This window comes from Xenopus tropicalis, chromosome 10, assembly GCF_000004195.4.
Source record: "Xenopus tropicalis strain Nigerian chromosome 10, UCB_Xtro_10.0, whole genome shotgun sequence".
In the NCBI taxonomy this organism is placed as follows: Eukaryota; Metazoa; Chordata; class Amphibia; order Anura; family Pipidae; genus Xenopus; species Xenopus tropicalis.
The window spans coordinates 46,992,650-47,020,313 of NC_030686.2; the positions used below are offsets into that span (position 1 = coordinate 46,992,650).

Here is a 27,664-nt window from a genome sequence, read left to right on the forward strand (position 1 = left end):
GGTGCATGGTGTGCAAAATGAAACGTATGACATACGTATATGTCATAGGAAACCAGCAAGAAACAAAGCCTGAATGCTACATGTCCAGGTGGGTCCTAACCCCACAAAAGCATACAGGAGGAAGACAGGCCTGCCTGTAGGAGTGGTTGAGGAGAAGCCTAAGTACTGGCAGCAAGAAACTAAGTCCAGGTGGGTCCTAACCCCACAAAAACATACAGGAGGAGAACAGGCCTACCTGTAGGAGTATGGAAGATGAGATGGATGAGAAGCCAGAGTACTGGCAGCAAGAAACTAAGTCCAGGTGGGTCCTCACCCCGGGAGCTCCTACAGATGGCTGGGCTCCCCATAGGTGGTTGAAAGACACAAGTACACTCCATGACAATCAATCTCAGGCCCCCAGTACAGGAAGGCACCACCAGGCTGTAGTTTTATTGTTTTGCCATCAAAGGAAAAAATCTTTTCTACAGAGTAGAACTTTTTACACCCCCTGTGGAACTCCCTCAGGGCAGATTCAAACTCAGGTCCTCACGCATGGAGATCAGGTGAACCTACCACTGAGCCATCTCAGACATTCACACTAGACTTGTGTTTTTCGTTAATTTATAGCGGTCAGACCAGAAGAGCTTTAGAGACACTTGTTGCCATGAAACCTCTGTTTGGGTCCCAATGAGTAGAAAGCAGTAGCCCTGTCCATCAAGCCATGGTGCCACTGGGAGCCATTATATTCTGTGTATAGCAGCACAGCTGGATTAGTTGTTCTTTGGGCCAAAGGCTGGGGCCCAAATCCTGCTCCCACTCCACTCACACCCTTCCCTCATTGTATGACACTGGGCCTCCCAGGACCTTGGAGAACACCAAGACAGGTCCAGACAGATCCAGCACGTGTTCTAGGTAGCCATTCTATGTTTAAGATATACTTTGGCCCTGGGAACAACCAACCAGATCAGCCCAATTTGAACGACCACTGGGCCATATTGGGGCACATTTGGTGACCATGCCAAACAAATAGATCTTTTCTTGAGTAGGCAACATAAGAAAATATGATGACCAATGGCAAAATGTCTTTAGTTTAGTGAGGGGTACCCTAGCTGCATGTAATGTAGGGCCGACTTCCCCTTTAACTGACCCAGAGATGTGCCTGCACCTAGTCTCCCGGACTCCCACCAACCCAGCCCAACTTGCCCTGACTTCCCATGCACCAATGATAAATAGCGTGTATATGGGCCCGGCTAATGCACGGAGCGTTCTGTGCCAACTTTGTCAGCTCCGATGCTCCTTTCTGACTCATTTGCCTGTGGGAGCTGCCAGATGTTAAACAAGAGGGAAGGAGAAACAGCAGGATTGGGGGGGGGGGAGAAGACCACCCTAAGAAGATCCCTCAACCTCAGGCTCTGGGGAGGAAAAGGAGAAAACTAGGATTTATTTACATGGGAAAATCACATCAATGTAACACTATTTAGTAGATGTGGCCTTGTTATCAGGACATGTGTCACTACTCCCTGCAACTCCCAGCATTACATGTGACTCTCACAGTACCTTACCTTTTATATATTACCCCAGGCAGGGTATTAGTGGCAGTCCAGGGCAGTACTCGTTCAGCACAGAGAGTACAAGGCTGGACACCCTGAGTAAGTGCTACAGACTGACCAGCTGGGCCTCATTGGCCTCACGTGGCTACTGAAGGGCTGAGAGCAGTCTGTGCACATATATGGCCTGGGGGGCAGCAGGGAGCCTTCCTGCAGTAGGTGCTACAGACTGTTGTACTGGGCAGGTCGGGCCTCAAACCAGAAATATCCCAGCAGCCATTCCAGTCGGGCCAGTCGGGCCTCAAACCAGAGATATCCCAGCAGCCATTCCAGTCGGGCCTCAAACCAGAGATATCCCAGCAGCCATTCCAGTCGGGCCTCAAACCAGAGATATCCCAGCAAGCCATTCCAGTCGGGCCTCAAACCAGAGATATCCCAGCAGCCATTCCAGTCGGGCCTCAAACCAGAGATATCCCAGCAGCCATTCCAGTCGGGCCTCAAACCAGAGATATCCCAGCAGCCATTCCAGTCGGGCCTCAAACCAGAGATATCCCAGCAGCCATTCCAGTTGGGCCTCAAACCAGAGATATCCCAGCAGCCATTCCAGTCTCAGCCATGTTCCGCACTGGTCCGGCCCAGATTTTGAGCCCAGCAGCTGATGGACCTTTGCACCAGGTGGATCCAGCCCGTAACAAACTCTATAGATCAGGCAATAGAGACTGCAGTTGAGGCCCCCCCCACTGTTGGGCCCAAAGACCCCAAACTACTGCCCTCCCGCTAGCTGTACAACTATTGGGAAATTACCTTTTGGAACTTGGTCCTGGCAAAACCCTGCAGCAGTCGGACACAGAACCAGCGTCTTCCCTCCAGCGACAGCCGTCACCCCCAACTACTGCCCAGTCTCCCCTACAGAAAGGGGGTTCCTGCATGTTAAAGGGCCAAGGACAGGGGCAATGCAACTGGTTAACCCACAGAGCAGTAGGTTCCCGCCGGGGCCGTGCCACCATGCCAAGGTACAGCAGAGAAGATTGCTTTACCTCCTTTGGGCATTTCTATTGTTCACCTTCAAATATGGACGGCACATTGGCTAGAACCATAGGAAGAGCAGCCATCAGGCAAGGGGAGGGGGTCTGTAGGAAACAGGTTACTGGGATGGTTAATTCAGGTTCTGTTTAACCCAATCCTCTCTTTTCAGACTTTGGAAAGAAACAGAAAGGGGGCCCAGTATTGGCCAAACTGTGGGACAAAGTGGTAAAACATGGGGGCAAAGTACCGGTGCCTGAAAGGGTTAATCTTTTTTTTGCATAATGATCTGCTATACGGGGTGGACTGGAATACAGACAGGGGAGGTTCTGAAACCAATGATGGTTCCTAAGGGGTTAATAAGGGCTGGGTTTAATTGGCTCATACAGTTTCCTGCAGGGGGGGCCGAGATTAAACCCAACAAAGTTTTATTTATAAAGATGTGGATCCTTTTTGTGCTGCGTGCCCAGACTGCCAGCTGAGTAGCCAAAACCCCCTTTGTGTAGGGTTGCCATCTCATCCCTTTAATATCGGCACATATTTAATCCACAGCCTGAATGGCTAGTTAATTAGTTGCCATGCAGGATAAGGCCGGTGTTAAAGGGGTGAGGTGGCAACCCTACCTTCTAGAGAATGGGTGGGGATCTTGTTGGCTGTTTAAAACCTTCTGCAAAAGGTCCCAAAGGCTAAACAAGTGGCTTCTAAATTGTTGAGCCTGTTCTCAAGGGTGGGGTTCGCTAAGGTCCCTTCTCAGATGCTTACTGGCCAAGGGGCCAATTTCATGAAGATGGGGCTGGTGCTCTTAAAGGTACAGTCTATAAAGACCTCAGTGCATCACCCACAAGTTACAAAGTCCCTTCTCAGTAGCCATGTTACTAAGTCCCTTCTCAGTAGCCATGTTACTAAGTCCCTACTCAGTAGCCACGTTACAAAGTCCCTACTCAGTAGCCATGTTACTAAGTCCCTTCTCAGTAGCCATGTTACTAAGTCCCTACTCAGTAGCCACGTTACTAAGTCCCTTCTCAGTAGCCATGTTACTAAGTCCCTACTCAGTAGCCACGTTACTAAGTCCCTACTCAGTAGCCAAGTTACTAAGTCCCTTCTCAGTAGCCATGTTACTAAGTCCCTACTCAGTAGCCACGTTACTAAGTCCCTTCTCAGTAGCCATGTTACTAAGTCCCTACTCAGTAGCCACGTTACTAAGTCCCTACTCAGTAGCCAAGTTACTAAGTCCCTTCTCAGATGCTTACTGGCCAAGGGGCCAATTTCATGAAGATGGGGCTGGTGCTCTTAAAGGTACAGTCTATAAAGACCTCAGTGCATCACCCACAAGTTACTAAGTCCCTTCTCAGTAGCCACGTTACTAAGTCCCTACTCAGTAGCCACGTTACTAAGTCCCTACTCAGTAGCCATGTTACTAAGTCCCTTCTCAGATGCTTACTGGCCAAGGGGCCAATTTCATGAAGATGGGGCTGGTGCTCTAAAAGGTACAGTTTATAAAGACCTCAGTGCATCACCCACAAGCCTCTATAGGCTTCTCCCCTTTGGGCTGTAGTATGGGAGGCAGCCACTTGGCCTGGGGGCAGTGTTGTCCTCATTTTTTAATAAGGTTGCGCATCCAATACTTTTCCTGAGTAGGAGCCTTTTCCCAAGAGAGAAGAACTCCCCTGTAGTAGAGAAAGAGCTTGTAGCCGCCAAATGGCCCACTGAGCACTAGGGTAAGTCCTAGCAGGGGTACAAGTTGTCGGTAACTGCCCATACACCTTTAAAATGGTTACACTCCATGAAGGACACCGACCTGAGACTGGTGAGGTAGGACGTGGCTCTCCAACCCTTTTCCTTAGGGGACAAGAAGGAAAATCAAAATGGCGGCTCCTTGTCCAGACAAGGGTTGGAGAGACTAGGAGAATGTCTGGGAAACCCAATGTTTATGAACTGACCATATAGAAGTCTATGGACCCATCAGGAGGTTGGTGGGTTGATGCCTGTGGTACATACCCTCCTGCTTCTCCTCGGTGGAGTTTGTGGCTGCTCTGCTAACTGCCCCCAATCCTATCTCCCACCCCTAGGGTGGTCCTACCTCTGTGTCTCCTTCCTACTGAGGCCCCCAGGCTCCATTCACTCTATGACTTTCTTCTTATTGGCTGGTCTATCTAATAAAGCCCTTAGTGACACATTGTACCGATAAGCTCCGCCCTTAGCTTTCTGCCACCATCTTTCTTTTAGTTGGAAATAATTAATTAGGGAGTGAGTGGAGTAAAGTCAAATCTTTGTTCATTTCTTTTTTTATTCAAAAATGGAATTTGTATTTCTCACAAAAAAGGCAAAAAACACAATTTTAGTAACTTTCAGTACAGGAATTGAAAAATAGAAATCTTTGGGGTTTTTTGCCACCCCACCCCCCCCAAAATGGCTTTTGGTGTAATTTTTTACATTTTAAAACCGCAGTTAAGAACATTCATCACATGTGGAAGATGATTAAGGCACAATCTCTTGAATTATTTGATAGTCCCTACTCAGTAGCCATGTTACTAAGTCTTCTCAGTAGCCACGTTACTAAGTCCCTTCTCAGTAGCCACATTACTAAGTCTTCTCAGTAGCCACGTTACTAAGTCTTCTCAGTAGCCACGTTACTAAGTCCCTTCTCAGTAGCCATGTTACTAAGTCTTCTCAGTAGCCACGTTACTAAGTCCCTTCTCAGTAGCCACGTTACTAAGTCTTCTCAGTAGCCACGTTACTAAGTCTTCTCAGTAGCCACGTTACTAAGTCCCTACTCAGTAGCCATGTTACTAAGTCTTCTCAGTAGCCACGTTACTAAGTCCCTTCTCAGTAGCCACGTTACTAAGTCCCTTCTCAGTAGCCACGTTACTAAGTCTTCTCAGTAGCCACGTTACTAAGTCCCTACTCAGTAGCCATGTTACTAAGTCTTCTCAGTAGCCATGTTACTAAGTCTTCTCAGTAGCCACGTTACTAAGTCCCTTCTCAGTAGCCATGTTACTAAGTCCCTTCTCAGTAGCCATGTTACTAAGTCCCTTCTCAGTAGCCATGTTACTAAGTCCCTTCTCAGTAGCCATGTTACTAAGTCCCTTCTCAGTAGCCATGTTACTAAGTCCCTTCTCAGTAGCCATGTTACTAAGTCCCTTCTCAGTAGCCACGTTACTAAGTCCCTTCTCAGTAGCCATGTTACTAAGTCTTCTCAGTAGCCATGTTACTAAGTCCCTCTCAGTAGCCATGTTACTAAGTCCCTTCTCAGTAGCCATGTTACTAAGTCCCTACTCAGTAGCCACGTTACTAAGTCCCTTCTCAGTAGCCATGTTACTTAAGTCTCTCAGTAGCCACGTTACTAAGTCCCTCTCAGTAGCCATGTTACTAAGTCCTTCTCAGTAGCCATGTTACTAAGTCCCTCTCAGTAGCCATGTTACTAAGTCCCTTCTCAGTAGCCATGTTACTAAGTCCCTTCTCAGTAGCCATGTTACTAAGTCCCTTCTCAGTAGCCACGTTACTAAGTCCCTTCTCAGTAGCCATGTTACTAAGTCCCTTCTCAGTAGCCATGTTACTAAGTCCCTTCTCAGTAGCCATGTTACTAAGTCCGTCAGTAGCCATTTACTAAGTCCTACCAGTAGCCATCTGTTACTAAGTGCCTTCTCAGTAGCCATGTTACTAAGTCCCCCTCAGTAGCCACGTTACTAAGTCCCTTCTCAGTAGCCATGTTACTAAGTCCCTCCTCAGTAGCCATGTTACTAAGTCCCTTCTCAGTAGCCACGTTACTAAGTCTCTTCTCAGTAGCCACGTTACTAAGTCTCTTCTCAGTAGCCATGTTACCAAGTCCCTACTCAGTAGCCATGTTACCAAGTCCCTACTCAGTAGCCATGTTACTAAGTCTTCTCAGTAGCCATGTTACCAAGTCTCTTCTCAGTAGCCATGTTACTAAGTCCCTACTCAGTAGCCATGTTACCAAGTCCCTTCTCAGTAGCCATGTTACCAAGTCCCTACTCAGTAGCCATGTTACCAAGTCTTCTCAGTAGCCACGTTACTAAGTCCCTTCTCAGTAGCCACGTTACTAAGTCCCTTCTCAGTAGCCATGTTACCAAGTCCCTACTCAGTAGCCATGTTACCAAGTCTTCTCAGTAGCCACGTTACTAAGTCCCTACTCAGTAGCCACGTTACCAAGTCCCTTCTCAGTAGCCACGTTACTAAGTCCCTACTCAGTAGCCACGTTACCAAGTCCCTTCTCAGTAGCCACGTTACTACTGTTTGCATGATCATTTTACAGTTATGCTGTCTTCCCCTTTAATGCATAAATAGGGTAATACATTTAGGTTTAAAAGTCACCTGACACAGACTGATAACCATCAAGGGCCACTTTGGCTCTATGTAGGGTTGCCAGTAAAATACCTGTATAACATTGACCAACATCGTTATAGTCAGTAAATCAGCCCCTTGGCCGCCCCCTTAAGCCCATGATCCACCCACAATCTAGTGGAACCTTCCATTTTGTCTTCCCCACTCTTCCTTGAGTCCCCTGTGACATCATAGCTCTGCCCCCTTTTGTAATGAACCCGCCCCTTCAATGTCACGGGCCGCCCCCTGTGTCACCGCTCTCCTTCTGGCCAGTAACATTTCTCTAGAACCCTAGCTCTATGCTTTTTGGTTTATGAAATTCCCATCAAGTCCATAGAGTCCACTTTGGCACCATGTTTTTTCATCATATGTTCCATATTGGTACTTGGTATGTTATTGGTGGGCCAGATATTTTTTTTTTGGGGGGGGGGGCAAACCCTTCTTCCATCAAAGGGAACAGTATTTCCGACACAAACTGGGAACCCCTAGCACCGTAACCGAGGGCTACTGATCAGCGGGTTGCCGTAAAGTGCTACTCTGAGTCCTGCCTGGAATGAGTTCTAAGTTTTTTTTTTCTCGTAAAAATAAAACTTTATTCATAAAAAAAAGTTACAAAAAGAGGTGACATTGTCCTATACTAGCAGTGCAGTGTGAACATTATTAGTCATTTTTGGTTTTTTTTTTATACAATTTTACAAAAATAGGTGCGCTAGCTATTCCTACCTATATACAGCATGCAGCCAATGGGCTCGGGGCAATGGCGGTGAAGCCTCGGCCGGTATCCACGGATACCATGGTTTGGTAATAAACAAAAATAACTATGTACAGTGCGTATGATACAACCGGGGGCACAACGGTTTCTTTACAATCTGTTTATATCACGGTGCAAATGATAAACGTCACCATAATAAACGTTTTTTTGGTGGGGGGCGGCTCTGTTAATTAAAAAAAGTATATTAGAGAATTTAGTGTTGTTTTTCCAGTAAAATAATTACAAAATAGTTCAATGTAGTTATTTACCCCATTAGAAAATAAACCCCAAGCATCCAGGGGTGATAGAGTACAGTACAAGTGTAGCAGGGTTCCGCCTACTGTACATACATGTTATTCTATACAGGAGGATGAGCAGATATAAACACCTATATACATACATACACGCCCATTGTCTCGGGTACCAAAGGTTCGGTGGGCAACGTTGCCATTAATATTAGGTTCAAATATTGGGGGGTGGCCATTGTTTACTGCTACAGAAATTCAGATTAAGACGAGTTTGATCCAGGGAATAAAAACATCATGAAGCTGGACTTGTCTATTTCTCCAGCCTAGAGGACAGGGTTGGACTGGTCTACTAGATCCAATGATCTCCTGGTGGGCCCAAGCCTAGGACAATTCCCATCAGCCTATGCTTATATTCATCACGGGCCTATATAAATACCTACACCATTTGCCACTATCTATATCTACTGTTTTGAAGCTGGACTTGTCTATTTCTCCATCTTAGAGGACAGGGTTGGACGGGTCTACTAGATCCGATGATCTCCTGGTGGGCCCAGGCCCCAAGCCTAGGACAATTCCCATCAGCCTATGCTTATTTTCATCATGGGCCTATATAAATACCTACACCATTTGCCACTATCTATATCTACTGTTGTTAGAATGGGCCCTTGATGTCTTTGATGGGCCCCAGGAGATCCAGTCCAACACTACTAGTGAATGAGTGAACAAAAGATTGCACATCAGTAGGTGGTCTTCTGGGCTTTACCCTACCCATTGTTTAGTCCAAGAAAGGTAGGCTGGCTTTGGACAGAGGCAGATAAGGTTTTTTTTTTACAGTGTAGTTAATAAGCCCTGAAGACCCTAATCTGAAAAAGCTCTGGGGGAGTCTTCATCTGGTAGAATTCTTTTATCTTACAGTGGCTTCTTTAATCCCTGTTATACTGACCAAGAAATAGCAAAACAAGTCTACATGAATGAGAAGATATGCCCAAATTAAACTGAAAAGTGTAATATGATGAAGGAGCTGTAATTATGCCCATAGGGTAATACAACAATTGTATTAATATAGATTCCTTATAATACAGTCTTGGCCATCCAGGTTGGCACGCATTCCTTTACAGACGATACCACACCAGATACCACAAAGGCATCAGAAAACATGAGAAGAACCTTTGGCCTTTAGTGATTGTAACTGTCGCCCAGTCAGTTGGATTGCATTTACATAAATTCATGTTTGAGGGTTCAGTTTTGCATTGAAGTCAAGCGTAAGTCTCCCGTTGAGTCCATCACCAGTGCTCTAGATGAAGATCCATGGCAGTGTTTAAATTGAGATCGGTAACATCTAGGAAGTCGGTGTTGAAGATACTTGGGCCGGTGGTACTGAGTGATCCCAAGCCAGTAGCTGAGCTTGGAGGTGTCAGATCCAGCCACTCCATGGTCTCCCAAGGGGATTCAGTGAAACTCAGATGCTGTATGGCTGTACCTTCTGCAGACGAAGGGGACATTTGTGTTTCCATAGAAGAGAGAGACGCGTCTAAGATTTCTCGAGAGGGAAGAATCTCCTCGGGCGACTTTCCTGAAAACCCACTCAAGACGCCTTCAAACTGAGGGTCCTCGTTCCCGATTTTAAGCAGTCGCAGTTCACTGGTCCTCCCCAAGGGGCTGTGGGAGTTTAATAAGACTTCAAGATGGCCATCACCGTGGCTCGAGCAGTTGTCGTAGGCAAGGTGAACGTTTGAAGTCGATGGATTTGAGTTTCCAGGAGGCACATTCAACGGATGATGCTTCTGAGCACATGGCCGGTCATCTTTGGCATTGGCGGGAATTTCTAGGGCAAAGAACAGAGGGTGTTTTTAGTGACATATTGCCAGCCTTTGCTGGCAATGAGGGGGTGGGTGTGACGGTGGGGGGGGGGGTTGGGTGGGTGTGACGGTGAGGCAATGGGGGGAGGGGGTTGGGTGGGTGTGACAGCGAGGGGGTGTGTGTGTGTGACGGCGAGGGAGGGGTGTGACGGTGAGGGGGTGGGTGGTTTGGGCACCTTTTGTAAATTTATTGGGCTCCAAACAGATACGGATTTGTCCATGGAAGGTCTCACCCTGCCATGGACAGCAACCATTGAATTCTAGTTGACCACACATGAGGAAGGACACTTGTTAGACTTCATCTTTATTTGATTTCTTACCTCCACTTTCAATCAGGACATCAAGAAGCTCATCCATCTGTTGACTTCTTGTAATTTGCTGCAAAATAAGTACATGGCATTGAGTGTTTGTGCTTCAAACTATAAGTCTACATGCACCTTACAGTAAGTCAGAGTTCCGCCATTTTGATGGAGACCCAGCCGAAGATCTTTAGTTCCAAAACGAGGGATGGCTTAGAATATTAATATCCATTGTTCTACGACAGTCCAAGGTTGCAAATCCCCTGTCTAAACCCATAAATCCTCCTCTCCGAGAGTCGGGGTCCTCACCCAATTCCCAAGATGGGCTGACCTAAGTTCTATCTATTCTTTGGGAATTGTCCATCACCACAATTAATGGAAGGTAGCACCCCCCAACAATGACAATATGACACGGGTGGTACCCTTCCATAACTCTGGTAGAAACCAACTCTCGGAACCATAAGCTGATATCCCCCCACCAAAAGTTGCATTTGGTAAATCCCATCTTAACAAGAAACCTCATTTTAGATTCCGTCTTTGGATCCCATGGTGATGGGTTGTTACCTGTCTGACTGCATCCTCATAGGTGGGCGGCTGCTTTGTAAGAGTGGAGGCTGCTTTAGTGAAATTCTGACAAGGAACTGAGAGCTTTGGACCTTTTTGGGGCGGTGGCTGTAAAACAGTCATCTGTATGGGAACACAAGGGAGATATTTGTATATTACAAAAAATATGTCGGAAAAAACGCCCCGTTGATCGTCATTGAGGGTGGGATAGGTCCACCAATCAAAGTTGAATATGGAACTGAGGTTGTGTGTTCCCTCAGATCTGGAGGAATTATCTTTTTAGTGAAAATTTAGAATTTTAAACATGTTATGCAGCTTATAATTTCCAAACTAACTCAGCTCCTATCATCACCATGGAGACATCCAAATGAGGATCTTGTCCTACTGGGAAGCCATCTTTAAATTCAAAAAATGTACAAGTTTCCACTAAGGAGATTAGGCTTTATGTATGGGTGAGGGGAACTTTAGCCTCTCTTGCCCCCCCCATCCATATACACAAGAAAATAGAGCGAGAATATGGCGGATGCATAAAGTCCTACCTTTGGGCTCTTTGGTGGAGCCGTCTCCTTGTTTCCTTTCTTCTCAGCTTCACTGTAAGGCGCCTGCAGGTTGTTTGGATTTGGGGGGAAATGAGTCGGGTTCCCGGCACCCTGCAAAAGGGAAATGGATTATTTTGGGATTTAACCTGTACAAGTTATAGTGGGGTGAATGTAACCCCAATGTTTCTATATATCTGTAACCTTGTTATGGGCTAAGGGGGCCCAGCCTGAAGGCCAGTTAGGGGGGGATTTGGGGTGAGTGCTTATTTGTGCCCTGGGTACCCCTGGAACTATAGCTGGGTGACTGTTACCCCAATGTTTCTATATATCTGTAACCTTGTTATGGCTAAGGGGGCCCAGCCTGAAGGCCAGTTAGGGGGGATTTGGGGTGAGTGCTTATTTTGTGCCCTGGGTACCCCTGGAACTATAGCGGGGTGACTGTTACCCCAAGGTTTCTATATATCTGTAACCTTGTTATGGGCTAAGGGGGCCAGCCTGGAAGGCCAGTTTAGGGGGGGGATTTGGTGTGAGTGCTTATTTGTGCCCTGGGTACCCCTGGAACTATAGCGGGGTGACTGTTACCCCAATGTTTCTATATATCTGTAACCTTGTTATGGGCTAAGGGGGCCCAGCCTGAAGGCCAGTTAGGGGGGGATTTGGGGTGAGTGCTTATTTGTGCCCTGGGTACCCCTGGAACTATAGCGGGGTGACTGTTACCCCAATGTTTCTATATATCTGTAACCTTGTTATGGGCTTAAGGGGGCCCAGCCTGAAGGCCAGTTAGGGGGGGATTTGGGTGAGTGCTTATTTGTGCCCTGGGTAACCCCTGGAACTATAAGCAGGTGACTGTTACCCCAATGTTTTCTATATATCTGTAACCTTGTTATGGGCTAAGGGGGCCCAGCCTGAAGGCCAGTTAGGGGGGGATTTGGGGGTGAGTGCTTATTTGTGCCCTGGGTACCCCTGGAACTATAGCGGGGTGACTGTTACCCCAATGTTTCTATATATCTGTAACCTTGTTAATGGGCTAAGGGGCCCAGCCTGAAGGCCAGTTAGGGGGGATTTGGGGTGAGTGCTTATTTGTGCCCTAGGTACCCCTGGAACTATAGCGGGGTGACTGTTACCCCAATGTTTCTATATATCTGTAACCTTGTTATGGGCTAAGGGGGCCCAGCCTGAAGGCCAGTTAGGGGGGATTTGGGGTGAGTGCTTATTTGTGCCCTGGGTACCCCTGGAACTATAGCGGGGTGACTGTTACCCCAATGTTTCTATATATCTGTAACCTTGTTATGGGCTAAGGGGGCCCAGCCTGAGGCCAGTTAGGGGGGGATTTGGGGTGAGTGCTTATTTGTGCCCTGGGTACCCCTGGAACTATAGGGGGGTGACTGTTACCCCAATGTTTCTATATATCTGTAACCTGTTATGGGCTAAGGGGGCCCAGCCTGAAGGCCAGTTAGGGGGGATTTGGGGTGAGTGCTTATTTGTGCCCTGGGTACCCCTGGAACTATAGCGGGGTGACTGTTACCCCAATGTTTCTATATATCTGTAACCTTGTTATGGGCTAAGGGGGCCCAGCCTGAAGGCCAGTTAGGGGGGGATTTGGGGTGAGTGCTTATTTGTGCCCTGGGTACCCCTGGAACTATAGCAGGGTGACTGTTACCCCAATGTTTCTATATATCTGTAACCTTGTTATGGGCTAAGGGGGCCCAGCCTGAAGGCCAGTTAGGGGGGGATTTTGGGGTGAGTGCTTATTTGTGCCCTGGGTACCCCTGGAACTATAGCAGGGTGACTGTTACCCCAATGTTTCTATATATCTGTAACCTTGTTATGGGCTAAGGGGCCCAGCCTGAAGGCCAGTTAGGGGGGGATTTGGGGTGAGTGCTTATTTGTGCCTGGGTACCCCTGGAACTATAGCCGGGGTGACTGTTACCCCAATGTTTCTATATATCTGTAACCTTGTTATGGGCTAAGGGGGCCCAGCCTGAAGGCCAGTTAGGGGGGATTTGGGGTGAGTGCTTATTTGTTGCCCTGGGTACCCCTGGAACTATAGCGGGGTGACTGTTACCCCAATGTTTCTATATATCTGTAACCTTGTTATGGGCTAAGGGGGCCCAGCCTGAGGCCAGTTAGGGGGGGATTTGGGTGAGTGCTTATTTGTGCCCTGGGTACCCTGGAACTATAGCGGGGTGACTGTTACCCCAATGTTTCTATATATCTGTAACCTTGTTATGGGCTAAGGGGGCCCAGCCTGAAGGCCAGTTTAGGGGGGAATTTGGGGTGAGTGCTTATTTGTGCCCTGGGTAACCCCTGGAACTATAGCAGGGTGACTGTTACCCCAATGTTTCTATATATCTGTAACCTTGTTATGGGCTAAGGGGGCCCAGCCTGAAGGCCAGTTAGGGGGGATTAGGAGACATGAATAATGATTCCCAGTTTAACGTCACGTCTCTGGGATGGGTAGAAAAGTTGGGACTCTTCAAACAACCAATAAACGGGTCTCTGTGATGCCACGCTTTTTACACAATGAAACAAACATTTAGATAAGTGAGAGAGAACAGATGGCATTCTGGCGGGCAGACTAAACAGAATAGGTGCGCTAAATAAATTGTAATGCTTCAAAACAGAATGTTCTAACGGGAAAGCGTGTGCCGTAGCCATAACAATGATGTGCCCAATGCTTCATCCATTGTGCTCTTTATTTCTAAATAAAACTCTGGCCCTTCCCTGAGGAGCTGACAGTTTACGTCTCGGAATATTTGGCATCTGACCTCGGCCAGCGCAATCAGCGGGATACACAAATCCTATGATCCTATCATTTTCTGATCTGAAGGTTAGGAATTACCAAACAAAGACAATATTGTGCTGCCTGGGGAAACAACATGGCAGCTCTCAATCAAATATGTGTTCTTTGGTTCTTTACAACAGAGGTACAGGCCTCACCTTCAAGCCTTGTAGGCAATGATATAGCCATCATTTTACACAGAGAGAATTGTGGGTAAATAAGCATGTAACCATGATTCCATATTGAAAAGGCCAGTGTGCTTTCTTACCTGAGTTGGGTGAAGGCGGTTGTTAATGTTCGGAGAGCCACTACACCTATCTCCTTGTGATTTGGGGGATACCGACAGCAGATAGTGGTTATTGGGTGATGGGGGCAGACTTATGTGCTGAGGGCTATTAGTAGTTCCAAGTGGCGAGTGCTGTGGAGAACACTGAGGACTCAAGAAAGTGGAAGACATGATGGAGTTTTGGGTTGAGGCATCCATGCAGTGATTGTTCCCCAGGCAAGAGATGGGCTGTGCCCTGCCTGCGCCCAGTTTTTCAGCTGGGTTATTTACTTGTGCTTTCAATGCCAGCTGCTTTGCGGCAAACGGGCAACTCGATACATCTTCCTGTTTGATGGGTACGCCAAAAAAGTGTTGAGATGCAAATTGTTTGTCTTGGGGGTCACCCTTACGCTTCTGAAGCTGAAGCCTTAACTCTTCCACCTGTCTCTGCTCTTGCCTCAGCTTCCAAGTCAACTCGTTGATGACTTTCTGTTTCTCTACCAACATTTTGTCCTTTTCGGCATCCATTCCTTCCAGTTCTGCTTGGTAAGTTCCACTGTTCATGCTGCTCATGAGACTTTCCTCGGCACTTAGGTGAATTGGGGACGGGTGCAGGACAAACGGTGGAGAAGACATTGGTCCATCGCTGAAGGTATCCGGTAAGGATCCATTAACAGAGAGTTCAGATGATGCAGGAGATATGGGTGGGGTGGAACTGGTGCTGCCAAACTGATAGAATCCATTGGATAACACTCCGGCTGGAGCGTGAGTTTGGTAGCTGGAAAGAGAACCGTTTGGCGTAACTGGAAAAGTCACGGTTGTAATTTCACCGTAGGTCGGAACTGTGTTACCGCCACATTCTTGGAAAGGTCGTAATCTCTCCATCAGTGAGGTCTTCGTGCCAGATACAGGTAGACCTCTTATTCTTAGTTGCTGCCTTAATTCAGAGACCTTTAAAAAAAAAAAATGGAGGGGTATTGTCAAAATGGGTCTGTCAATAACACTGAATCTCGTTCCAGTGACGATTGGCTGTAAAAGAATGCCTATCTGCTTTCATAGATATAGAGCTGTAACCTTCTTACAAGCTAAGGGGGGTCTGAATCAGAGGTTGGACCTCCTGAAAGTCAAGTCAAGAGTTGTGCTTAGATGCCCCCCATATGCACCTGTTATCAAAGTGGCGATTGTCCTATAGAATAAATTGCCTTCCCTAATACATATCTACTATGCCAAGGCCAGGGCATCAATTAGTTACAATATCATGAACCAAGAGAAAATGATCCCACTGTTAACTTACTTTTAAATCATCTAGATTTGAAGGCAACAGTCCTGGTTTCATAGAGATGTTGGCTTGTCCTGAAAATGTGGTCTTCACCGGAGACAGGGAAGGACTGTTGACAGATGAGGTGTTGGAATTCCGAGTAATCTGATCATTTTGAAGCCTAAAATGTATAAAACCAAGGTAGATTATTGACCAAAGCCATACAAACCAAAACCACTTTACTGGATGGACCTTCTAGGACGAGTTCATTGTTCTGAGCACAAAATCCCCCCAACTTGGTATTTTCTACAGTCCTGCAGCATAAATTGTGTTTCCCCATGAGATTTAGATTCTTCAGTCAATATTTTAGGGTTAACAATTAAGATTTATGCCCATAAAGTTTTGAATGGAGGGTCATGGTTAAAAACAGTTGGTAGCAGAAGAGTCATGCCAACCAGCAGGACAACCATCTAGTGGCATTGCTCCATGCTGTAACCTAAAATAAATCCAAATTAAAGACTTTCCAGCCCAAAAGACATTATATCTGCCCCACCGTGTCATTTTTGTCCAACAAAACTTATATATTAGATATATTAGACCAGAGGTCCCCTAATTATGGGCTAGGCCACCTTTGAGGGTCTAAAGCATTGAACTGGGTCAGTGTCAAGGACAATAAGGATTAAATATGAGAAGATATTTCTGAAACTGTAGCCGAATAAAGATGGTCTTGACCAAACGTTGAAGAGCAAGGTTGGTTGGACACAAAATCTCTAGACAGTCGGTCAGCCATATTTATTGACTTATGGTGGAGAAGTTGCTTTCCAAGGAATACCAAAACAGTAGACAAGTTGGATCTAATATGGCTGACCAGATTGTCTTTCTCCACCGAACATGGTGCTCTGATTGTGGTTCACCATGACCATAGATGAGGTCTTACTTGAGCTGGGAGTGGTGCATCCCGGCGTAGCTGAAATGTTGCTGCTGCTGTTGCTGGCTCAAGATCTGGAGCTGGAGAAACAACTGCTGCTGCTGGAGGAGCCTCGCGTAAGCCGAGTCCATAGGCGGCGGGGACTTCTCCGCCTTCTGGTCAGGTGGAATGTATTGATGATATTTCAGTTTTTTCACCTTTGGTTTAATGTCTTTTGGCTTTTTGTGCCTGTTCTTCACATCTGCAGGTGATTTCGACTAATAAGGAAAAAAACAGGCACTTAACCACAACCCCTAGTAACATCCAATTTATACTCGGGCCCTGGGGCCTTTCACCCTGTCCTACCTTAACTGTTGCAGTCGCAGATGGAGACAGTTGGCCCTCGGAGTGCTGAGAACAGGAGTGACTCTGGCTAGAGCTTCCATCTTGGCCATTGCTATCAACCTCTTGGGAATGGTTCTACAAAAAAAAAAACAGAAAAATTAAAATCACCTATTTCAACGCCCCCCCCCCCCCAAACCCACACAGTGAGTGAGACAATTTCCGAGTACTCTCCAGGCATGGGAGCTGGATTCCTATCAGGAAGAGCTAAACACACAGCAGAATTTAAGCTTCTGATTTATGTTCCTGCTCCGCCGGGAAGCTCAGAGCAGCTTGGAATAAACACCGGGGTATCCAATATTGCGGAAAATCGTTAGCGTGCGTCAGAGCCGTCATCGCTTTACATACATCGTCCCTGGCAAAGGCCCCCACGTCTCGATTAAAGAAAACTATGTGTCTGAAACTGTATATTTAATTCCAGGTCCAAAGAGAAACCAGCCTAGGGAAATAAATTGGGCCTGTCAGTGGCAATATATCACAGGGAGGCGCTGTACCAAGGCTACTGCACAGGGAGCCGCACATTGGGAAGGGAATAGCCAACTCTACCAAAGGAAAATTCATTAAAATGTAAGTTTTCTGTAGATGTGAAATAGCACCGCTCCGTGGGCACTCGTTGGGCACGCCAGTTGTGTTGGCTGGAGGGAGGCACAGGCTGATCAGTTTAGAGCCCAGTGCCATAACCTACACCAGATACCCACTGTGCCGAGGCAGTTTTAGCACCATAGAACCTTCAAGGGGATGTAGTTACTTATTTACTGTACAATTATACAGCAGCCTAACCATCTCTTTCTTCCTTTCCCCTTCCTTCCATCATTCTTTCTTTCCCTTACCTGTATTCCTTCTTTTCTTTTCTTTCCTACCTTCCTTACAATTTCCAAATGGCTATGTGTGCCATCTTCTCCTACTGCCTCCATCTTGCCCTAGTGTTTCCATCTTGTCCTACTGTCTCCATCTTGCCCTACTGTCTCCATTTTGCCCTACTTTCTCCATCTTGCCCTACTGTCTCCATCTTGCCCTACTGTCTCCATCTTGCCCTACTGTCTCCATCTTGCCCTACTGTCTCCATCTTGCCCTACTGTCTCCATCTTGCCCTACTGTCTCCATCTTGCCCTACTGTCTCCATCTTGCCCTACTGTCCCCATCTTGCCCTACTGTCCCCATCTTGCCCTACTGTCTCCATCTCCCCCTACTGTCTCCATCTCGCCCTACTGTCTCCATCTCGCCCTACTGTCTCCATCTCGCCCTACTTTCTCCATCTCGCCCTACTTTCTCCATCTCGCCCTACTTTCTCCATTTTGCCCTACTGTCTCCATCTTGCCCTACTGTCTCCATCTTGCCCTACTGTCTCCATCTTGCCCTACTGTCTCCATCTTGCCCTACTGTCTCCATCTTGCCCTACTGTCTCACTACTGTCCCCATCTTGCCCTACTGTCTCCATCTTGCCCTACTGTCTCCATCTTGCCCTACTGTCTCCATCTTGCCCTACTGTCTCCATCTTGCCCTACTGTCTCTATTTTGACCCACTGTCACCATCTGGCCCCACTGTTGCCATTTTAACGCAGTCTCCATCTTGCCCTACTGCACCAGCTATACTCTATTCTTTCTACAGATGACTGTTGCATTGTGGTCTATCTGGCCTATCACGGTTACAGACCCGGCTCGTATAATGGTGAAAGAGAAATGAACCAGAGAAAGAAGGAATGAGTGGAGGCAGCAGGAGAAATGACGGCACCTAAATCTATTCCCTAGTAAATCCAGTTCTTCACGGTGTAATCTCCATGAGTTCTAAAATATGACTGGGAAACCAACGAGCCAGAGGGCAGAGCTCTCCCCCATCTGGAACTGACACAGCGCCCAAGAGTTCAGCTTTGCACAGACTGAAAAATATTCCTAATATACAGCTCTGCGGCCAGACCTCACCCCCCCGGGGGCTTTTCATTTTCATAAGGCTCAGTGGTTATGAGAGTCCTGCCAGACTACTGTGAGTATCCGGATCTCTCTTAATACAAGGAAAATCAATTTCAATAACCCAAAGAAAGATAATGCTGATTATTTTACCTTTGCTAAACTGCCGTATCCCTTCAACTGTGTCTGTAACTGCACGTGGTACCGAAGCAGCTGTCACTGGCACCAATTAGTACAGTTTGGGCCTAGGGGGGACTGACCCATAAACACGTCACTGCCATTAGTACAGTTTGGGCCTAGGGGGGACCGACCCATAAACACATCACTGCCATTAGTACAGTTTGGGCCTAGGGGGGACCGACCCATAAACACGTCGGTGCCATTAGTACAGTTTGGGCCTAGGGGGACTGACCCATAAACACGTCACTGCCATTAGTACAGTTTGGGCCTAGGGGGACCGACCCATAAACACGTCACTGCCATTAGTACAGTTTGGGCCTAGGGGGGACCGACCCATAAACACGTCACTGCCATTAGTACAGGTTTGGGCCTAGGGGGGACCGCCAAAACACGTCACTGCATAGTAATTGGGCTAGGGGACCGCCCTAACACGTCACTGCCATTAGTACAGTTTGGGGCCTAGGGGGGACCGACCCCATAAACACGTCACTGCCATTAGTACAGTTTGGGCCTAGGGGGGACTGACCCATAAACACGTCACTGCCATTAGTACAGTTTGGGCCTAGGGGGGACCGACCCATAAACACGTCACTGCATTAGTACAGTTTGGGCCTAGGGGGGGACTGACCCATAAACACGTCACTGCCATTAGTACAGTTTGGGCCTAGGGGGGACTGACCCATAAACACGTCACTTGCCATTAGTACAGTTTTGGGCCTAGGGGGGACTGACCCATAAACACGTCACTGCCATTAGTACAGTTTGGGCCTAGGGGGACCGACCCATAAACACGTCACTGCCATTAGTACAGTTTGGGCCTAGGGGGGACCGACCCATAAACACGTCACTGGCCATTAGTACAGTTTGGGCCTAGGGGGGACCGACCCATAAACAGCGTCACTGCCATTAGTACAGTTTGGGCCTAGGGGGGACCGACCCATAAACACGTCACTGGCCATTAGTACAGTTTGGGCCTAGGGGGATGACCCATAAACACCTCACTGCCATTAGTACAGTTTGGCCTCGGGGGACCGACCCATAAACACGTCACTGCCATTAGTACAGTTTGGGCTAGGGGGGACTGACCCATAAACACGTCACTGCCATTAGTACAGTTTTGGGCCTAGGGGGACTGACCCATAAACGTCGGTGCCATTAGTACAGTTTGGCCTAGGGGGGACCGACCCATAAACACGTCACTGCATTAGTACAGTTTGGGCCTAGGGGGACCGACCCATAAACACGTCACTGCCATTAGTACAGTTTGGGCCTAGGGGGGACTGACCCATAAACACATCAACTGCCATTAGTACAGTTTGGGCCTAGGGGGGACTGACCCATAACACGTCGGTGCCATTAGTACAGTTTGGGCCTAGGGGGGACTGACCCATAAACACGTCACTGCCATTAGTACAGTTTGGGCCTAGGGGGGACCGACCCATAAACACGTCACTGCCATTAGTACAGTTTGGGCCTAGGGGGGACCGACCCATAAACACGTCGGTGCCATAAGTACAGTTTGGGCCTAGGGGGGACTGACCCATAAACACGTCACTGCCATTAGTACAGTTTGGGCCTAGGGGGGACTGACCCATAAACACGTCGGTGCCATTAGTACAGTTTGGGCCTAGGGGGGACTGACCCATAAACACGTCACTGCCATTAGTACAGTTTGGGCCTAGGGGGGACCGACCCATAAACACGTCGCTGCCATTAGTACAGTTTGGGCCTAGGGGGGACCGACCCATAAACACGTCACTACCATTAGTACAGTTTGGGCCTAGGGGGGACCGACCCATAAACACGTCACTGCCATTAGTATAGTTTGGGCCTAGGGGGGACCGACCCATAAACACGTCACTACCATTAGTACAGTTTGGGCCTAGGGGGGACCGACCCATAAACACGTCACTGCCATTAGTACAGTTTGGGCCTAGGGGGACCGACCCATAAACACGTCACTGCCATTAGTACAGTTTGGGCCTAGGGGGGACTGACCCATAAACACGTCACTGCCATTAGTATAGTTTGGGCCTAGGGGGGACCGACCCATAAACACCTCACTGCCATTAGTACAGTTTGGGCCTAGGGGGGACCGACCCATAAACACGTCGGTGCCATTAGTACAGTTGGGCCTAGGGGGGACTGACCCATAAACACGTCGGTGCCATTAGTACAGTTTGGGCCTAGGGGGGACTGACCCATAAACACGTCGGTGCCATTAGTACAGTTTGGGCCTAGGGGGGACTGACCCATAAACACGTCGGTGCCATTAGTACAGTTTGGGCCTAGGGGGGACTGACCCATAAACACGTCGGTGCCATTAGTACAGTTTGGGCCTAGGGGGGACTGACCCATAAACACGTCACTGCCATTAGTACAGTTTGGGCCTAGGGGGGACTGACCCATAAACACGTCGGTGCCATTAGTACAGTTTGGGCCTAGGGGGGACCGACCCATAAACACGTCACTGCCATTAGTACAGTTTGGGCCTAGGGGGGACCGACCCATAAACACGTCACTGCCATTAGTACAGTTTGGGCCTAGGGGGGACTGACCCATAAACACGTCACTGCCATTAGTACAGTTTGGGCCTAGGGGGGACTGACCCATAAACACGTCGGTGCCATTAGTACAGTTTGGGCCTAGGGGGGACCGACCCATAAACACGTCACTGCCATTAGTATAGTTTGGGCCTAGGGGGGACCGACCCATAAACACGTCACTGCCATTAGTACAGTTTGGGCCTAGGGGGGACTGACCCATAAACACCTCACTGCCATTAGTACAGTTTGGGCCTAGGGGGGACCGACCCATAAACACGTCACTGCCATTAGTACAGTTTGGGCCTAGGGGGGACTGACCCATAAACACGTCACTGCCATTAGTACAGTTTGGGCCTAGGGGGGACCGACCCATAAACACGTCACTGCCATTAGTACAGTTTGGGCCTAGGGGGGACTGACCCATAAACACGTCACTGCCATTAGTACAGTTTGGGCCTAGGGGGGACCGACCCATAAACACGTCACTGCCATTAGTACAGTTTGGGCCTAGGGGGGACTGACCCATAAACACGTCACTGCCATTAGTACAGTTTGGGCCTAGGGGGGACCGACCCATAAACACGTCACTGCCATTAGTACAGTTTGGGCCTAGGGGGGACCGACCCATAAACACGTCACTGCCATTAGTACAGTTTGGGCCTAGGGGGGACTGACCCATAAACACGTCGGTGCCATTAGTACAGTTTGGGCCTAGGGGGGACTGACCCATAAACACGTCACTGCCATTAGTACAGTTTGGGCCTAGGGGGGACCGACCCATAAACACGTCACTGCCATTAGTACAGTTTGGGCCTAGGGGGGACCGACCCATAAACACGTCACTGCCATTAGTACAGTTTGGGCCTAGGGGGGACTGACCCATAAACACGTCGGTGCCATTAGTACAGTTTGGGCCTAGGGGGGACTGACCCATAAACACGTCACTGCCATTAGTACAGTTTGGGCCTAGGGGGGGACCGACCCATAAACACGTCACTGCCATTAGTACAGTTTGGGCCTAGGGGGGACTGACCCATAAACACGTCGGTGCCATTAGTACAGTTTGGCCTAGGGGGGACTGACCCATAAACACGTCACTGCCATTAGTACAGTTTGGGCCTAGGGGGGACTGACCCATAAACACGTCGGTGCCATTAGTACAGTTTGGGCCTAGGGGGGACTGACCCATAAACACGTCGGTGCCATTAGTACAGTTTGGGCCTAGGGGGGACTGACCCATAAACACGTCGGTGCCATTAGTACAGTTTGGGCCTAGGGGGACTGACCCATAAACACGTCGGTGCCATTAGTACAGTTTGGGCCTAGGGGGGACTGACCCATAAACACGTCACTGCCATTAGTACAGTTTGGGCCTAGGGGGGACCGACCCATAAACACGTCACTGCCATTAGTACAGTTTGGGCCTAGGGGGGACCGACCCATAAACACGTCACTGCCATTAGTACAGTTTGGGCCTAGGGGGGACTGACCCATAAACACGTCGGTGCCATTAGTACAGTTTGGGCCTAGGGGGGACTGGGCTTTGGGGGGGCACGTGGTACCGCTCAGTAGAAGGAATAAAGCATACCGGGTGGGCCCTGCGGTTTTACCATCAAATTTGCGTTTGTGCCGCTGCTGATCTCGCTGTCGCGCTGGTTAGAAATCTAACGCTGGAGAAATGATTTTTCCGCCTGAGAGCCGTAACAGCTGCATGTAGGAGCGTGCGGTGCCCTCGCTGTAGCCGAGAAGCCTCCGAGACCAATTGTGCTTTATTGGCCCAGCGCAATTACACAGACCAAGCAAACAATGCCTTGGCCGCCTGCCCCAAGTACTTGGAAAATCAGGCTCCCGAGTGCCAAGTACACTGTGTAACAAAGACGCAGGAACGAAGCGCAAGTCGGCAAGCCAAGTATCTGTCACACTGGGGGTCCGCAATCATCTGCGCTACTTGTACAACATTGTACCCCAATATTCTGTATAAAGCCCAACTCTGCTCTGTTATACAGATAGCTAGAATCTCAGCCATAAAGCAGGGCAGGACTGCTGCTTACAATGGGGGGATCAGATAGGATCTGTGCCACTGTGACAGAATGCTCTGTTATACAGATAGCTAGAATCTCAGCCATAAAGCAGGGCAGGACTGCTGCTTACAATGGGGGGATCAGATAGGATCTGTGCCACTGTGACAGAATGCTCTGTTATACAGATAGCTAGAATCTCAGCCATAAAGCAGGACAGGACTGCTGCTTACAATGGGGGGATCAGATAGGATCTGTGCCACTGTGACAGAATGCTCTGTTATACAGATAGCTAGAATCTCAGCCATAAAGCAGGGCAGGACTGCTGCTTACAATGGGGGGATCAGATAGGATCTGTGCCACTGTGACAGAATGCTCTGTTATACAGATAGCTAGAATCTCAGCCATAAAGCAGGGCAGGACTGCTGCTTACAATGGGGGGATCAGATAGGATCTGTGCCACTGTGACAGAATGCTCTGTTATACAGATAGCTAGAATCTCAGCCATAAAGCAGGGCAGGACTGCTGCTTACAATGGGGGGGGGGGGGGGATCAGATAGGATCTGTGGCCACTGCGACAGAATGCTCTGTTATACAGATAGCTAGAATCTCAGCCATAAAGCAGGACAGGACTGCTGCTTACAATGGGGGGATCAGATAGGATCTGTGCCACTGTGACAGAATGCTCTGTTATACAGATAGCTAGAATCTCAGCCATAAAGCAGGGCAGGACTGCTGCTTACAATGGGGGGATCAGATAGGATCTGTGCCACTGTGACAGAATGCTCTGTTATACAGATAGCTAGAATCTCAGCCATAAAGCAGGGCAGGACTGCTGCTTACAATGGGGGGATCAGATAGGATCTGTGCCACTGTGACAGAATGCTCTGTTATACAGATAGCTAGAATCTCAGCCATAAAGCAGGGCAGGACTGCTGCTTACAATGGGGGGGGGGGGGGGGATCAGATAGGATCTGTGCCACTGCGACAGAATGCTCTGTTATACAGATAGCTAGAATCTCAGCCATAAAGCAGGGCAGGACTGCTGCTTACAATGGGGGGGATCAGATAGGATCTGTGCCACTGTGACAGAATGCTCTGTTATACAGATAGCTAGAATCTCAGCCATAAAGCAGGGCAGGACTGCTGCTTACAGTGGATAGGCCTTACAGATCTTACCTGTGTTAGACCTGAGTGAAGGGAGTTGAGGGGCTCCAAATCTTTGGTCTCCTGGAGAGATTGGTTGAGCACCTGGGGGTTCTCGCTCGGCTCCTTTGCTGGAGACAAGGCATCATTGCTGCTGTCCTCTTCAAAGGCAAAGGCATCCACAGATTTGGAGAAGTTCATCTGATTTCCTACATGAGTCAAAGAAAGAGAGAGATGTTATTACCGGTTACTGTCACCGGACAAAACACTGAGAAGATGCCTGGAAAATTCATTTCAACTCTATTTAAATGGGAAATTCCAAGATTTGGGACTGTCCCTCTAAACTGAGAAAAATAGAGGGATATTGTCAATATATATTTATATATGTAGGAAAGCCAAACGTTCAGGGCCCTGTAGCCACCTAAAAGGAGGAACTGCAGGTATGGTAGGGCAAGACAGTAGGGCAAGATGGAGACAGTAGGGCAAGATGGAGACAGTAGGGCAAGATGGAGACAGCAGGGCAAGATGGAGACAGTAGGGCAAGATGGAGACAGTAGGGCAAGAGGGAGAAAGTAGGGAAAGATGGAGACAGTAGGGCAAAATGGAGACATTAGGACAAGATGGCGATAGTTGGACAAGATGGAGACAGTAGGGCAAGATGGAGACAGTAGGACAAGATGGAGACAGTAGAGATAAGATGGGACAGTAGGGCAAGATGGAGGCAGTAGGGAAAGAGGGAGACAGTGGGGCAAGAAGGAGACAGTAGGGCAAGATGGAGACAGTAGGACAAGATGGAGGCAGTAGGGCAAGATAGAGGCAGTAGGGCAAGAAGGCAAGATGGAGGCAGTAGGGCAAGATGGAGACAGTAGGGCAAGATGGAGACAGTAGGGCAAGATGGAGACAGTAGGGCAAGGTGGAGACAGTAGGACAAGATGGAGACAGTAGAGACAGGTGGAGACAGAGACAGGTGCAGGCAGTAGGGCAAGATGGAGACAGTAGGACAAGATGGAGGCAGTAGGGAAAGAGAGAGACAGTGGGGCAAGAAGGAGACAGTGGGGCAAGATGGAGACAGTAGGACAAGATGGAGGCAGTAGGGAAAGAGAGAGACAGTGGGGCAAGAAGGAGACGGTAGAACAAGATGGAGACAGTAGGGCAAGATGGAGGCAGTAGGGCAAGATGGAGGCAGTAGGGCAAGATGGAGGCAGTAGGGCAAGATGGAGACAGTAGGACAAGGTGGAGACAGTAGGGCAAGATGGAGACAGTAGGACAAGATGGAGACAGTAGGGCAAGATGGAGACAGTAGGGCAAGATGGAGGCAGTAGGGCAAGATGGAGACAGTAGGACAAGATGGAGACAGTAGGACAAGATGGAGACAGTAGGACAAGATGGAGACAGTAGGGCAAGATGGAGACAGTAGGACAAGGTGGAGACAGTAGGACAAGGTGGAGACAGTAGAGACAGGTGCAGGCAGTAGGGCAAGATGGAGACAGTAGGGCAAGATGGAGACAGTAGGACAAGATGGAGACAGTAGGGCAAGATGGAGACAGTAGGGCAAGATGGAGACAGTAGGACAAGGTGGAGACAGTAGGACAAGGTGGAGACAGTAGAGACAGGTGCAGGAAGTAGGACAAGATGGAGACAATGGTGGAGTAGATACAATTCACACTACAGCCTTTCAGTTGTTTTGGATGTCGCGGGTTGTAGAGTTGTAGTTAAACAACAGGCACAGTCATTATTTACACAACCAGTGGACCCCAACCCAATGAAACAGAGCCCCGGGGGGGGGGGGTTAAGCACATATCCATACGCCCTGTCCCAATGAAATATTACACAGATGATGCCAGACTCCCGCTCTCCCAACTTTCCACTCATTTATTTCTTTTATGTGCTGTGACGGCAATTTCTGGAAAGTGGCTGTGACACGCGTTAAACCCAACAACTGGCGAGCGGCACGGGGGAACAGACACAAGGAAAGAGATATATTTATATATGTGTAGCCAGGAAAGTATATATTGTGGGTTTATTGTATTTACATAATTCCTCTTTTAGTTTCAGGTATAAAGGGCAAGTTACAATGATACTGTCGGCTGAAGGAAACAAGACTACTATGGGATCCCTTATCCAGAAACCCGTTATCCAGAAAGCCCGTCTCCCATAGACTCCATTTTAATCAAATAATTCAGAATTTTAAAACAGATTTACTTTTTCTCTGTAATAATAAAACAGTACCTGTACTTGATCCCAACTAAGATATAATTACCCCTTATTGGGGGCAGAACAGCCCTATTGGGTTTATTTAATGGTTAAATGATTCCCTTTTCTCTGTAATAATAAAACAGTACCTGTACTTGATCCCAACTAAGATATAATTACCCCTTATTGGGGGCAGAACAGCCCTATTGGGTTTATTTAATGGTTAAATGATTCCCTTTTCTCTGTAATAATAAAACAGTACCTGTACTTGATCCCAACTAAGATATAATTACCCCTTATTGGGGCAGAACAGCCCTATTGGGTTTATTTCATGGTTAAATGATTCCCTTTTCTCTGTAATAATAAAACAGTACCTGTACTTGATCCCAACTAAGATAAAAATAATCCTTATTGGATGTAAAACAATCCCATAGAGTTTAATTAATGTTTTATTGATTCTTTAGTAGACCTAAGTTATGGAGATCCAAATCACGGAAAGACCCCTTATCTGGAATACCCTTTGTCCCGAGCATTCTGGATAACAGGTCCTATACCTGTATAATTTATCTCTAATTGCCCTTTATCTCTGTGGATATTCGTGCTGTGCCCTTGATACCCTTCCAATCGCAAACATTTTTTTCTTTGGGTTTATATCCCCTTTACAAAAACCACAATGTGACTGTGGCCCAGTGAAGTGTCCCGGCTGAGTGGGGGGGGGGATCTTATTTCCGTCTGCGACACGTTCGGGGCACGGGGTGTTATCTGTCCCAGTACCGATATAGTCAGAATGTGACAGCGCCTCTTGACCCGCTGCCGGGACTGATTAGTTAAAGTGCCCCAGAGACTGTCACTTGGATATCACCAAGCACAAGTGGGGCAGATAAATAACCCCCCCTCCCCACCCCCGCATCT

General features: G+C 48.1%; 1 protein-coding gene and 1 long non-coding RNA gene across 5 annotated transcripts in view; one reads left to right on the plus strand and one right to left on the minus strand.

Moving 5' to 3' along the window:
- Positions 1-1,926: 1,926 nt before the first annotated feature.
- On the plus strand, positions 1,927-26,715 carry LOC105945265. Its single transcript, XR_001168859.3, has 3 exons — positions 1,927-2,539; positions 18,374-18,745; positions 26,609-26,715. It is a non-coding gene; the product is annotated as an uncharacterized LOC105945265 (long non-coding RNA).
- Positions 7,456-27,664, minus strand: part of myocd (myocardin) — a 131,819-nt gene continuing 111,610 nt past the window's right edge. For 3 of the 4 annotated variants that reach the window (XM_004918412.4, XM_012952787.3, XM_004918411.4), the window contains 9 exons: positions 24,593-24,768; positions 16,729-16,842; positions 16,393-16,640; positions 15,492-15,636; positions 14,201-15,148; positions 11,151-11,261; positions 10,612-10,734; positions 10,069-10,126; positions 7,456-9,714 (listed from right to left, as the gene is read on the minus strand). In XM_004918412.4, the coding sequence (XP_004918469.1) occupies positions 9,173-9,714; positions 10,069-10,126; positions 10,612-10,734; positions 11,151-11,261; positions 14,201-15,148; positions 15,492-15,636; positions 16,393-16,640; positions 16,729-16,842; positions 24,593-24,768 (2,465 nt within the window). In that variant the 3' untranslated portion in view covers positions 7,456-9,172. The remainder of the gene's footprint in view (positions 9,715-10,068; positions 10,127-10,611; positions 10,735-11,150; positions 11,262-14,200; positions 15,149-15,491; positions 15,637-16,392; positions 16,641-16,728; positions 16,843-24,592; positions 24,769-27,664) is intronic. The other variant, XM_002935936.5, reaches the window with a different exon arrangement.